The sequence below is a fragment of the Otolemur garnettii genome, unplaced genomic scaffold (genome assembly GCF_000181295.1).
Source record: "Otolemur garnettii isolate 467f Iridium unplaced genomic scaffold, OtoGar3 scaffold00160, whole genome shotgun sequence".
Lineage (NCBI taxonomy): Eukaryota > Metazoa > Chordata > Mammalia > Primates > Galagidae > Otolemur > Otolemur garnettii.
The window spans coordinates 856,274-870,080 of NW_003852555.1; the positions used below are offsets into that span (position 1 = coordinate 856,274).

General features: G+C 35.5%; 1 protein-coding gene and 1 pseudogene across 1 annotated transcript in view; both read left to right on the forward strand.

Annotated features, from left to right (window-relative positions):
- Positions 1 to 6,970, forward strand: part of SNX2 (sorting nexin 2) — a 63,577-nt gene extending 56,607 nt beyond the window's left edge. Inside the window, exons 10-13 of the mRNA XM_012811475.2 lie at positions 3,212 to 3,355; positions 4,942 to 5,022; positions 5,136 to 5,207; positions 6,477 to 6,970. Coding sequence (XP_012666929.1) covers positions 3,212 to 3,355; positions 4,942 to 5,022; positions 5,136 to 5,207; positions 6,477 to 6,527 — 348 coding nt within the window. The 3' untranslated portion in view covers positions 6,528 to 6,970. The remainder of the gene's footprint in view (positions 1 to 3,211; positions 3,356 to 4,941; positions 5,023 to 5,135; positions 5,208 to 6,476) is intronic.
- Positions 6,971 to 11,718: 4,748 nt separating this feature from the next.
- The window catches only part of LOC100962934, a 2,821-nt pseudogene continuing 732 nt past the window's right edge, over positions 11,719 to 13,807 (forward strand).

Below are 13,807 nucleotides of genomic sequence, written 5' to 3' on the forward strand. Positions count from 1 at the left end.
TTTTTTTTTTTTTTTGCTTCTAGTCTTATATTACAGGGATAGGAGAACAAAGTTAATATGTATATTTAAGATTAATTTTATTTTTTTAAAATAACCTGATTTTAGTAGTCTTACCTTTATCATAGCTTCTGTCTCTGTACCACAACAAATGAGAATAAATTGGACCGAGGTCGAATTAGTTTAGATTTAGCATATCAATGAAAAAGCCAGTTGATGTATATTAAGAACTTAAGCAAATATTGAACTTAAAGGGCATTTTCGCTAGCTTTTGTCCTATATTGGTAAGTATGAAATTGTTATCCAATAGAGTGATTTAGAATTGAAGAGCTGATATGGCCCAGTTTCCCTAGGCCTAAAATCTTAGATTAGTTTTTGGTGGGGGCTAGAGGTGCATACATGAGTAGGAGGTAAGGGACGAGGATTGTTTGTTTTAAATGATAGTGACTTTTTCTGAAACTATTTGTGTTCCATGTGTTACTTCTGTGAATTTGGCCAAAATTAATTTGACTGAGTAAAGTTAATTTCTAAAGAACATTTTAGGGAAAATGTGGCTTTATAGATACAAGAAAAGCAAAAGAGGACAGTAGACCTTACTAATAAGAGAAATTAAATGAGATGACAAATACAGCAGAGTGGATTTATCTACATATAGATGGGCAGGCTGTGGCTCACACCTGTAATCCTAGCACTCTGGGTGGCTGAGATGGGAGGATCATTTAAGCTCAGGAGTCCACGACCATCCTGAGCAAGAGGGAAGACCTCCATCTCTACTAAAAATAGAAAAATTAGCTTGCATTGTGGCTGACATCTGTAGTTCCAGCTACTGTGGAAGCTGAGACAAAAGGATCACTTGATCCCAGGAGTTTGAGGTTACTGTGAGCAAGGCTGATGCCAGGGTACTCTAGCTTGGAGCAACTGAGTGTCTGTCTAAAAATAAGTAAATAAACCTATAGATACAAGGTACTTTTGACTTACTAGTTTGATCAGCATATCTCTTGTTCTGGTTAATTTAAAATGTCCACAATCTCTAAGAACTCTTTGGAAAAAATTACTGTGGTTTCTGGTTGATTGGATTTTTAATACTAATAGTGCCTACACTTTAAAATATGCAATATAATATAAATACTATTCAATTATGCTTTTAAAAATATTGCTAAGGGTTTTTTTTGTACTTTTAGTAGAAAATGAGAATTAATGAGTTATATTTAAATATGTGTTAGTTAGAAATAATCCATTAACAGTAGTACCCATTAATTATTAAGCATAGACTGGGTTATGTCACTGTGCTATAATATACCTATCATGTTATTTCCTTTTTTTTGGGAGACAATCATGCTCCATCACCTGGGCTAGAGACCACAGCCTGCTAAGGACAACAGATGCACACACCATCATTCCTGGCTAATTTTTCTATTTGTAGCAGAGACAGGGTCTAACTCTTGCTCAGGCTGGTCTTGAACTCCTCAGCTGAAGTGATCCTCCCACCTTTGCCTCCCAGAGTGCTGGGATTATAGGTGTGAGCCACTGTGTCCAGCTGTCAAATTACTTCTAATCCAAAAATGTAAATATTTTCCCCTTTTTATAAAGTAACTCTGATTTAATGCTGTTTATTACTGTTTGCTTCATGAATGTTCAGTTAGTAAATGCTAATATTAATAGATCCCCAGCATCAAGCTAGAAAAGGGATTCTTCTGTACTTCAATTTTTTTTTCACGAGACTTTTAAGTATTCTGTGTCCATATTTTGTTTCCTCTAGTCACTTACTCTTGCTCTGCCAGACCTTTTGAGAGAATTCCTAGATTTGATTGAGTTTAGTTGACTTGGATTAGGGTCTTTTTCCTTATTTTATTTAGTACTGCATTTTGGGGGGGGGATGGCCATCTGTACATCTTTTGCCTTTTTTATCTTATGTAGGACTTTTTTTCCCCATTTTTGTTATTCCTTTACTTTCCTATTGTTTTGCCATGTTTTATTTGCTGTTGTAATCTTTTCCATCGCATTTTTTCTTTTTGAGACAGAGTCTCTTCAAGCTGTCGCCCTAGATAGAGTGCTGTGGCATCACAGCTCACAGCAACCTCCAACTCCTGGGCTTAAGCAACTCTCTTGCCTCCGCCTCTCAAGTAGCTGGGACTACAGGTGCCCACCACAACGCCCGGCTATTTTTTGGTTGTAGTTGTCATTGTTGTTTAGCAGGCCTGAGCTGGATTCAAACCTGCCATCTCTGGTGTATGTGGCTGGCACCTTAGCTGCTTGAGTTACAGACGCTGAGCCCACATTTTATTTATTTTTTTTAGAGACAGAGTCACCCTTGGTAGAGTACCATGCTGTCACAGCTCATAGCAACCTCCAGCTCTTGGGCTTAGGCGATTCTCTAGCCTCAGCCTCCCGAGTAGCTGGGACTACAGGCGCCTGCCACAATGCCCAGCTGTTTTTGTTGCAGTTTGGCTGGGGCCAGGTTCCAACCTGCCACCCTCAGTATATGGGGCCAGCACTCTACTCACTAAGCACAGGTGCTGCCCGTTTCCAACATTTAAATCTGGTTTTAATGTTATTTAGTAGAAAAATTTCTAATGAGAACATGCCACCAGCATTTTCCTGTTATAGACATTTTTCCTCAAAGCATAAAACTCTGTTAGAGAGTCATCACATTTTAAAACCCGAAAGGCTGGTAAAGTGTATATTGTATGTTGTTTTCTGACTTCAAGTGCTCACTTTTCATCCAATGTTGGTTTTTTTTTTTTTTAGGTACAAATATGGAAATTACTTTTCTTTGATATTGGTCTGCTTCTTTTCAGTATCTTAGTATGCTAGAAACACACAAAAGGCTCAGTGCCTGTAGCTCAAATGGCTAAGGCACCAGCCACATATACCAGAGCTGGCAGGTTCAGATTCAGCCTGGGCCTGCCAAACAACAATGACAACTACAACTAGAAAAAAACAAAATAGCCCGGTGTTATGGCACCTGTAGTCCCAGCTACTTGGGAGACTGAGGCAAAAGAATCACCTAAGCCCAGGAGTTGGAGGTTGCTGTGAGTTGTGATGCCACAGCACTCTACCCAGGGCAACAGCTTGAGGTTCTGTCTCAAAAAAAAAATAAAGAATGACACATAAATACTCAGCTTTATTGCTCTCAGTATTATAGCACTTCTAGTGTTGTGAAAGTATTTTACAGTGTTACTCTTACTAATAACATTATGTCATTCACTTACAGGGTGTGTTTGACCATCGAATGAAGTGCTGGCAGAAATGGGAAGATGCTCAAATTACTTTGCTCAAAAAACGTGAAACCGAGGCAAAAATGATGGTTGCTAACAAACCAGATAAAATACAACAAGCTAAAAATGAAATAAGAGAGGTGATTACTAAATGCTTTATTTCTTTACTCAAATTTTTCATAAGTCATTCATATGTACATAATTTTGCATAACTTTCTTTCTGAATCATTGAATACTTAGCTATTTTTCCATATTTTTATGAACCGTGTTGAATTATGTTAACATTTTGATCATCATTAAAATCTCAAAACCCTTTGTACCTCCACATGATTATGTACTAAATAAAGAAGCATACAAAGACCTAAAATTAACATTTACATTAATTATGATTTCTTTTTAGGTGTTTAATTTTATTTCAGATAATTACTTATTTTGTGTCTAAAAATGGGTTTAGAGAGAGACCTAACCCACATTTAGCTGTCTAGGCAACATTACCCCCCATATATATGTATTATATATGGTATTTCAGTAAATCTGTGTAAGTTTATTATAATTTATACACTTTTTTTGCCATGCTTCAATAAGGAAATTGAAGAGGTAGGACAACCTTTATATTACTAAAAATAAATGTACCTGCTCTTTGAAGAGTATGTACCAGTGTCTTGGTCACATAGTGGGAAAAATATCATTTCATTGCTTAAAAGTTTTCAGTTATTTTATTTTAGCTGTTCCATTGGTCACTACTCACATTTTATTTCTGTACTGAATTTAATGTTTACAATGGATCTTCAGTACAACATAATTTCACTTTTTTAAAAAAATCTGGTCATTTTACCATTAAAAAATTTGTTTTAATGTTTGTCATATTTCTAGTTTGAAGTATTTTCATGGGCATATAAATTGTATTGAACACATTCTTGAAATTAACAATAATATTGATATATTCTGAAATGATGATATAAAGAAGAAATGAGAAAATTACACTTGTAACACTGCTAGTTTATCACATAGTAAATTTTATATCCCAAATCTTTCCTCTTATTTATATTTAACTAAGCTTTGAATATTGGAATTTGTTAAATATAGTATTGGAATATTCTAATCTTAAGCAAATCTGGAAGTAAAATGAAACTGAAAAATTGACATGCATTTCTGTTACTAGAAAGTTAGTTGGCTCGGCGCCTGTGGCTTAATCGGCTAAGGCGCCAGCCACATACACCTAAGGTGGTGGTTTTGAATCCCCAGCCTGGGCCCGCCAAACAACAATGATGGCTGCAACCAAAAAATGGCCAGGCGTTGTGGCGGGCGCCTGTAGTCCCAGCTACTTGGGAGGCTGAGGCAGGAGACTCGCTTGAGCCCAGGAGTTGGAGGTTGCTGTGAGCTGTGATGCCATGGTACTCTACCCAGGGGGATAGCTTAAGGCTCTGTCTCAAAAAAAAAAAGAAAGTTAGTTACACATTTGAGTGATACTAAATTGGGCTTTTTATTTATTTATTTATTTATTTTGCAGTTTTTCCCGGGGCTGGGTTTGAACCCACCACCTCCAGCATATGGGGCTGGCGCCCTACTTCTTTGAGCCACAGGCAGCCGCCCTCAATATTGAGCTTTCTTAAGTTTTAGGAGCATAATGTTTAAATTAAAAGAGTAGTCATAACAGCTAGTACTATGGTTTTTTATCCCAGACAGCAATAAAATATTAGTTTCTTTTTTTGTTTGTTTTTATTAGTGGGAGGCGAAAGTACAACAAGGAGAAAGAGATTTTGAACAGATCTCTAAAACAATTCGAAAAGAAGTGGGAAGATTTGAGGCATGTATAATAATTTTGTACTTCTTGTAATAGCATGGTCACATTTTGTTGCAATTTTATGGTAAAATTTATTTTTCTACTAATGGACTTTTTCATGTATTGCACTTTAATAGAAAGAACGAGTGAAGGATTTTAAAACTGTTATCATCAAGTACTTAGAATCATTAGTACAAACACAACAACAGGTAAGTTGATTTTTTTTTTAGTAACTTTTAGAATTTTTGGTATACATTTTAATTTTAAAGAAGATGATCAGTGAAATAGGTTTTAAACTCAAGGAAGAATAAGAAATGGAGAAAGGAAACCAATGACAACAAAGGAAAAAAGGGTAGTTAAGGAACTGGAAACTATCGCCGGCCCTTTTCACAGTGTCAGGCCATAAGGAACTTTATAGACAACTTGCCCTTCCTCTGTCTTTCTCATTTTCTTTTCCTGTTAGTCAGAACCGATTTGAACAAATTCTCATAGTAAGTTCGTCGATAACTATCTATTTTTTAACTTTGAAAAAAATGTACTGTTTTAATTCTTGCTTTATTTTGTTTGGGGTTGTCCGTGGTTGAATGCTGCAAGTGGCATTTTTCTCATTAGAGACCATTGGTTTTAATGCTATAGTCAATAAAAATCAATAACAAGATAATAACAGTGTTTTTCTGTTTATTTTAATGTAAATTTGAATAATAGATCAAATAGTGTAATGTTTTGAAGAGAAAGATTTCTTCTAGTTTTAAAATATACAATCTAGAAACTTGTTTTTGTAAAATATAGGTTGTGTTTTGAATTAACTGATTATGGTATCTTCAAATCCTCTTAGGCTGGGGTACAGTGGCTTGATGGTATATGAATAATATAAATAAGTCATATAAGCTTATTTTTAAAGGAATTATCTTAAAGGTAACTTTTGTCTATACTTCAGTCTATTCTCTGCACAGTCCAGGGAAGACTAGCAGCTAATTCTTTCCAGTCCCTTGTTTTTTCTTTTTTACGCAATGTTCTCTTTTCTTTTTCCTTTTTTTATTTCTTAATTTGTTTTCTTCCTCCTTTTATCTTGTTCTTCTTGTCTAACAATAACATAAAATGTGAATATCCTCTGAATTAGGAGATGTTATCACTTTATGTTGGAAAAAGTAATCATAGTTGTATTAAGGTAATCTTTAATATGTAATAATCTGTGTCTTTATATAATTTGCATGAATCAAAAAACTTACAAGTTCTCACAATTATATTGTTCACATTAAAAACTGAAGTTAGGAGTAACTGGTGTTTTAAATAGTTGATATGTGAATTATATTGACAGACTTCAAATAAGGAGGTAAAAATGATCCCTTTAAGAACCAGACATTAGTAAATGTTAATCATTGGTAGCTATTTACATAGGGTTTTGTTTAATGCTGTAAAGGATATATGCTTATAAATGACCAAAAATTAATAAGAATATATTTTATTATCATCCACAGCTGATAAAATACTGGGAAGCATTCCTACCGGAAGCCAAAGCCATTGCCTAGCAATAAGATTATTCCTCTTACGAAGATCTTGGATGTTTGTTCCAGTTATGCTGAATTCCACAGTGAAATCATTTAAGACCATCTAAATAAACCACTATATATTTTATGAATTACATGTGGTTTTATATACATATATATGTACACACATACACTCTGACATTTTGTTACAAGCTGCATGTCCTGACCCTCTTTGATTAAGTGTGGACTGTGGCATGATATTCTGCAATACTTTGCTGAATTGAACACTATTGTGTCTTAAATGCTTGCACTAAAAAGTGCACTGCAAGGCCAGAAAATTTTACATTTTTTTTTCTTTACAATATGTTCTGAAGTATGTTTACCCTCATTATGAAGTGAATTATCAATGCATTGATTAATGTTCACTTATACATTCCTGTACAGAAATTATGATTTTGTGATTACAGTAATAAAATGATATTCCTGTGAAGTATTAGTAACAAATTATTTGGGTATATAAACATATCAGGGATATTTTGAAGGCATTTTTTAATTGGAAGAAACTTTTTCTTCTAAATGTTTATGGATGATGCTGTGATTCCTAAACTATTTTAATTAACAGGAAAAACCAAACTCTTATATTTTTATTTATTTATTTTTCTTTTCTTCAGTTTTGAACTTTAGTTTAAATCTGAACTTAGAACCATGTGACCATTACATATTCCAAATTGATAACTAAATTTTCATAATTTTTAAGGATATTTAAATCTAATGCTTATGTTATGGTAGCACAAACTAGGACAGGCTGCCTCACTCTAAGCATTTTTTTATTATTTTTATTAAATCATAACTTTGTACATTGATGCATTTATGGGGTTCAGTATACTGCTTTGATATACAATGTGAAATGCTTACATTGAACTAAGTAACAGCTCCATCATAATTATACTCTTAATAGTTTAGAAATGTACCATTGCATCATGCACATTAGGTCAAAACTCTTGCATTCTTAAATAACTAAATGAAGCTTTTGCTTTCTTAAGAAACCATCATAAAGAACATTTATCTCTAGGATATCTTGGGTTTAAGGAAGAGAATAATTATCTTGGCTTGTTTTTATCCATTCCTATTTTAATTGCTCAACCTAAGAATTAGGGGGGAAATGTATTTGTGTGCTTCTGTTACAAGTCCCATAGATTGTGCTCATCTTTTATTACCTTCAGAATCTAAGACTTTGAATATGTCTAATTTCTTTCTTATCTTTTAAAAAAAATGTAGTCTGGGGGCAGTGGCTCACGCCTGTAATCCTAGCACTCTAGGAGGCCAAAGCAGGTGAATTGCCTGAGCTCAGGAGTTCAAAACCAACCTGAGCTAAAGCAAGACCTGATCTCTAAAAGAACGGCCAGGCATTGTGGTGGGCACCTGTAGTCTCAGCTATTTGGGAGGCTGAGGCAAGAGGATCGCTTGAGCCTAAGAGTTAGAGGTTGCTGTGAGCTTTGATGCTACAGCACTCTACTGAGGGTGACAAAGTGAAACTCTGTCAAAAAAAAATTAAAATAAAATATTTAAAAATTTTTTAAAAACCCTAAAAGTACATCATCTGTGGTAATAATTGACAGGGAATGGTACCATACTTAAATATACCATGATTTGATAAATAACCAACCATAACATAAAGCAAATTTGAAGTAACATGAAATTTACTTTGTCTTTGGCAATTTTCATACCTATTCTGTGTGATTCTTAGACTGCTGTCATCTAATCCATAATGCTGATGAAAATTTAAATCATAACTAGAATTAGAGTTTTTTTACAAGTATTCTTAAAAACACCCTTCATCTCAAGCTTAACACCTACATCTCCCTTCCAGAGGAACAAGATAGAGTGTGTGTAACCAAGTCTTCTCTTGTGACGTACTGGATACAGGTAGTATATCAGAGTATCCTCAACATGGGTTTGCTTCCACTTATTTTAGTGGAAATGTTAAGACTACTATAGGTGTTATTCATATTTATACTCCTAGACCCCAGAAGGGTACCTGACACATAAGTTAATAAAAAGACTTTGGCCAGGCACAATGGCATGCACCTGTAGTCCTAGCTAGGGAGGTTGAGGCAGAAGGATCTCTAGGGCCAGGAGTTCAAGGCTACAGTGTGCAATGATTGTGTCTGGCAATAGCCATTGCACTGCAGCCTAAACACACATATTGACCCTGTCTCCAACAAAAGTAATCAATGAATTGAACAGGAGAAAAAAAAGATCTCAGAGGATGCAAAATAATGATTGCTCTTTTTAGAATAAACTGAAGCAGAAATAGTATTTTTTTTGTTGTTTTTACTATAGGTAATTTAATTACTTTTGAGAGTGAATAATTCATAGTAATATAGATAGCAGATGCTATCTTGTCTCATTAACTGAGCAAAAAATAGGCTTACAGGAATAGGGTTCCACTAGAATGATGTACTAGTATATATCCATGGAAGATTTTAATAATAATAAATAAATAAGTTATCCCACATACAAAGTATATACCTTTGTAAGTACACTTACAAATCTTCCATTCAGATGTATATTCATTAGAATATTCAATACCACCAATTAAAATAAATAGTTTCAGTCTTAAGCTGAAGAAAATAACAGACCCAGACTCCATTCCAGACATCATGTCCCTTGCCATTTACTAAAAGTAAGTTGTGTTGGAAATTTCAAGTAAATTATGTGAACCTCTTTTACCTATCAATATTTTAACAGGATTTAACTATTTCAACACTCAACTTGTCAGTTTTTATTTCTCCTGTTCCTTTTCCTAAAATGCTTTCCTTCCAAATAAAATGAGCATTAGTATTGCTAATATCATACCCTTTTAGATTTACTCTCTAAATCTGAACTTATTTCTTGTGAGATGGGATGTTAAAGACTAAGGCCTCATAATATGAGAGAACAAGTTAAACTAGGGGGTCAACCACTTGGTAGCTGTATGACTTGGGGCATATCATGTGAATCTCTTAAGTACATAAAACTCTTGATTCCTAAAGTGCCTTTCTGCTTTAAAATATTTTGTTTAAAATACCAAACTTCAATATAAATATTCTATTAGAAAACCAAATTTTAATCAAAGACTACCTCCTCTTAAGTAAAACAATGCTAGAGCAAAATGAATGTAAAAGTATGATTTCTAATACAGAAGAATTTTTATTGTATTTTTTTACTGAACTGTTTTCATCTTGTTTTAGACATATATATTAATCTCAAAATGCCCTTGTTTCATTGTTGCTACTGAATTTTTTTTTCTTTTTATACAGATCAAGTAAAGTTTTCCAAGTTCATTGTGCAAATTGTTTCATCAGTGGTTTTTAAATATAAAGTAAGCCTCTTAATATGATCAGCTTTATTCAAAGGAAGTAAGTCAGATAAGTAGAGGAGGAAAGTATATGTATTTAAAGATGCTTAATGTCTAAGAGAATTACAAAGATGTCCAGTGTTCTGACTATGCTAGATGGCTCCTTCACTTTTCTGGTCATGGTTCCCTTCTTGAACAGTCAAGTGTTTAACAATAGTCAGGGAGACAGAAGATGTTCAGTAACTGCAGACAGCTGATGAAAGTGTTTATTTAGCTGAGAGTGGTGCCAGGTGACTGTAGTCCCAGCTACTTGGGAAGGTGAAGTAGGAAGATCACTGGAGCCTAGGAGTTTGAGACAAGTCTCAAGGTGTTGGGGGGAGGGAGGGTTTAAAGGAAGGGTGGGTCATGGTATGGAGGAGGAAAAATAACACTTGGGAAAAGGAAGTTCAGTCATTTGCTTAGGAACTTTGGAGGCATTTCCATATCATATTCAGTAGTCAAGAAATGTTGATACCTGTGTGTGTGTGACATATTCTTTGTTTCAAAGTATTAAAGACAGTAGAACTACCATCCCCCTTCTCATATAAAATTCAGAGTAAAATAAGTTCCTAGCCCTCATAGTAATGGATTGGGTTTTTAATAATCTAATAAAAATAGATCAAGGGTCAGACATGAAAATAGCAAGTAAAAGGAATTACAACAAGAGAAATGTGAATAATTGTTCTTTGCCTAGAGTTTGTGATCAGGGCCATGAAGAGAGGTCCTGGCAATCTGTAGATGAGATCTTGACAGTTCAGATCAATATAGGCAGTGGCTCACATCCATTAGCCCAGCACCTTGGGAGGCCAAGGCAGGAGGATTACTTGAGGGCAGCAGTTCAAAACTACATCTCTACAAAAAATAAAATGCTGGGGATGGTGGCGCACACCTATAATCCTAGCTACTAAGAAGGCTGAGGTCAGAGGATCCTTTGAGCCCAGGAGTTCAAGGCTGCAGTTAATTATGATTGTGCCAATGCCCTCCAGCCTGGGCAAGATAGCAAGACTGTTTCTAAACAAAACAAACATTTACACCAATAGAAATGTAATGTGAGCCACATAAAGCCAAATGTTAAAAAAAAGAATGAAACAGGCCCAGGTGCTGTGGCTCACACCTATAATCCTAGTCCTTTGAGAGGCCAAGGCAGGAGGATTGCTTGAGCTCAGTAGTTCAGTACCAACCTAAGCAAGAGTAAGGCCCAATGTGTACTAAAAATAGAAAAAAATTACCTGGGCATTATGGTGCTTGCCTATAGTCCCAGGTACTGGGAAAGCTGAGGCAGAAGGATCTCTCCAGCTCAGGAGTTTGAGGTTACAGTAGCTGTAATGCCACTGTACTCCAGCTGGGTTAACAGAGTGGGACTCTGTCTCTAAAACAAAAAACCACATCAGGTTTGAATTAATTTTAGTGTTAAATCCAGTAAGTTCCAGGGTATTAAAAGTTACTGGGATATTTTACCTTCTGTTTTTGAATTGTCTTTGATATCTGGCATTTTACATATTCATTATGTCTTTTTTCGCCCTGGGTAGAGTGCCGTGCTATCATAGTTCACAGCAACTTCAAACTCTTGGGGTTGAGCAATCATCCTCTTGCTTCAGCTTCCCAAGTAGCCGGATCTACAGGCCTTGCCACAAGGCCCAGCTAGATTTTCTATTTTTAGTAGAGACAGGATCTCTCTCTTGCTCAGGCTGGTCTTGAGATCCTGAGCTCAAGCAATCCACTGCCTCGGGCTCCCATAGTGCTAGGATTACAGGTCTGAGCCCCCACACCTGGCCCTGACTAGCCACATTTTTTAAGTGATCATTTTTAACTTGTAGCTAGTGGCTATGATACTGAACAGCACTAGGTTAGACAATGCCTATGGAAGTGAAAATGTAAAGTTAGGGCCAACAGCTATTTTTCCACTCTGAACCCAATGAAGAAATCAAGGCTGAATAAAAGGGACTCCTATTTAATTGCCTTCAAAAGACAGATGAAATTTAGGTATAAAACTTTGTAGCATAATACTTCACAGGTAGTAGATACTCAATGTCTGCTATGAATATATTGTGGCGTCGCATTGCCAGAAGGAAATTTACCCTATTTAAGTTAAGACTGTCTCTTAACAAACCTCCTTATTTTACAGATAAACTATCAGGCCCAGGGCTTAAATCATGATTGAATTGACTTTTCTTTTTAAATCTGTGTGTTAACCGTGTGTGAACATTCTTTGAAAATGTATGTTTTTGAGATTCCTGTTCTAATCATTTATCTATAGAATTCTGGGAAGTCCTTTGGGATACAGAGAGCTTATTCAAACTGTTGCTTCAGGAGCTGCTAAGAATAGAAGATTGTAGAAGTAGGGAAGTTGTGGCTTTATGTCTAATTTTTTAATGCACATGAAGTAATTAAAAATGCTTATCTTCCTTTCTCTTGTCACATTCTTTTTAAAATGTCTCTGAGGACTGAGTAAGTTTAAGTATTTTTTAACTGGGTGAAATGGAAACTTTGTAATTAAAGCCAATCAAGGTGAAGCTGCCCATTTGTTAATACAAAGAAATAAATTATTTTCTTATTAAGGCCAGTAAGTGGAATAACCCATTTTAAAAGAGTACTTTGAGAAAAGAAAAAGTTCTGTTTTAAATTTATATATGTAACCATTGAATAAAAACCAAAGTCAGACAAAATTTAACAGAACTACTTAAAAAATAAATTGCCTTCTTACTGCTTCCATAGTCAAGTGTCAAGTTATCTTAATTTAATCTGTATTTTATTTTCTGTATCTTTATTTCAAATGTCCTCACCATATGTGTGCAGCATATGTGTGCATATAGGATGTGTGTGTATATATGACAGGCTTTTAAACCAAACTTAGTTCCTAAATTTAAGTTTAAAAGTTTCTCAGTTACTCAGCCTTCTGTAACTGAGACATAAAACCAAATGTTTATATTCTCAAAGTTCCATTTCTTACGTGTTATCATTTTAGCAAGAACAACTTGAGTTAATTGTGTTTCCAAAATCTCTGCCCTTCTCATTTCCACTGTTCTCTCCCAAGGTCACAATCTTCCCCACCCTGGTCCCCAGCCAGAACCAGGGTCAAGATCTTGTAACCACTTACCAACCGTCTTTAGTCTCCTATAAATCCTACTCTTTTAATCTCTTCCTACCCTGCCTCGCCTACAACCTGCTGTCAAAATGATCATCCTAAACAACTCACTCCTGCCACAGTACTGTGCTCAGAAATCCCTAATAGACTTCCTGCAGCTTACACACAAAGCCATATGCTCCATAATCTGGTCTCAAACTCCTTTTCCTGTCTTGATTCTTATCCCTTACCTTCACCCATCTTTTGCTTAAATAAGGCCCCTGTCTTGCTGGCATTCCCTGTACCTTCCTGGTTCAGTGGTTTTTGTTAATGATATACTTTGGCCTTTCCCTTTTAACAGTAATTGTTTATAGCCTTCACATCCTTGAAACTTTAAAGCCAAATTTAAAGGCCACATCCTTTTAAGTTCCCTTAGATTAGGAAGGAAGGAATCTCTTGTGATAGCTGGGTAGGACTCTAAAGCTTCTTTCAGATTGTGTTCGCTGAGATCTGTCTTGCCTTGTAGTTGCCTGGCCTTACTTCCTTGACTAGTCTGTATGTTTCTTGAGGAATGTCTATGCCCTTGTTATTTCTTGTGGAACCTAGTGTCTCATAGCCTGTAACACTGTAGGCACTGTAACGGAGTGATTAAGATCACAGTTATACCTTCAGCCCACAAGTTTGAATTGTGACTCAAGAACCTATAGTATTGACTATGAGCAAAGTTATTTTTCTGTAAAACTTAAGTTTCCTCATCTGCACAATAGAAAGTACTTCTTGGCGGACACAGTGGCTCACGCCTGTAATCCCTGCACTTGGGAGGCAGAGGTGGGTAGATTGCCTGAGCTCACAAATTGGAGAAAGTATTTCTTCATCCCC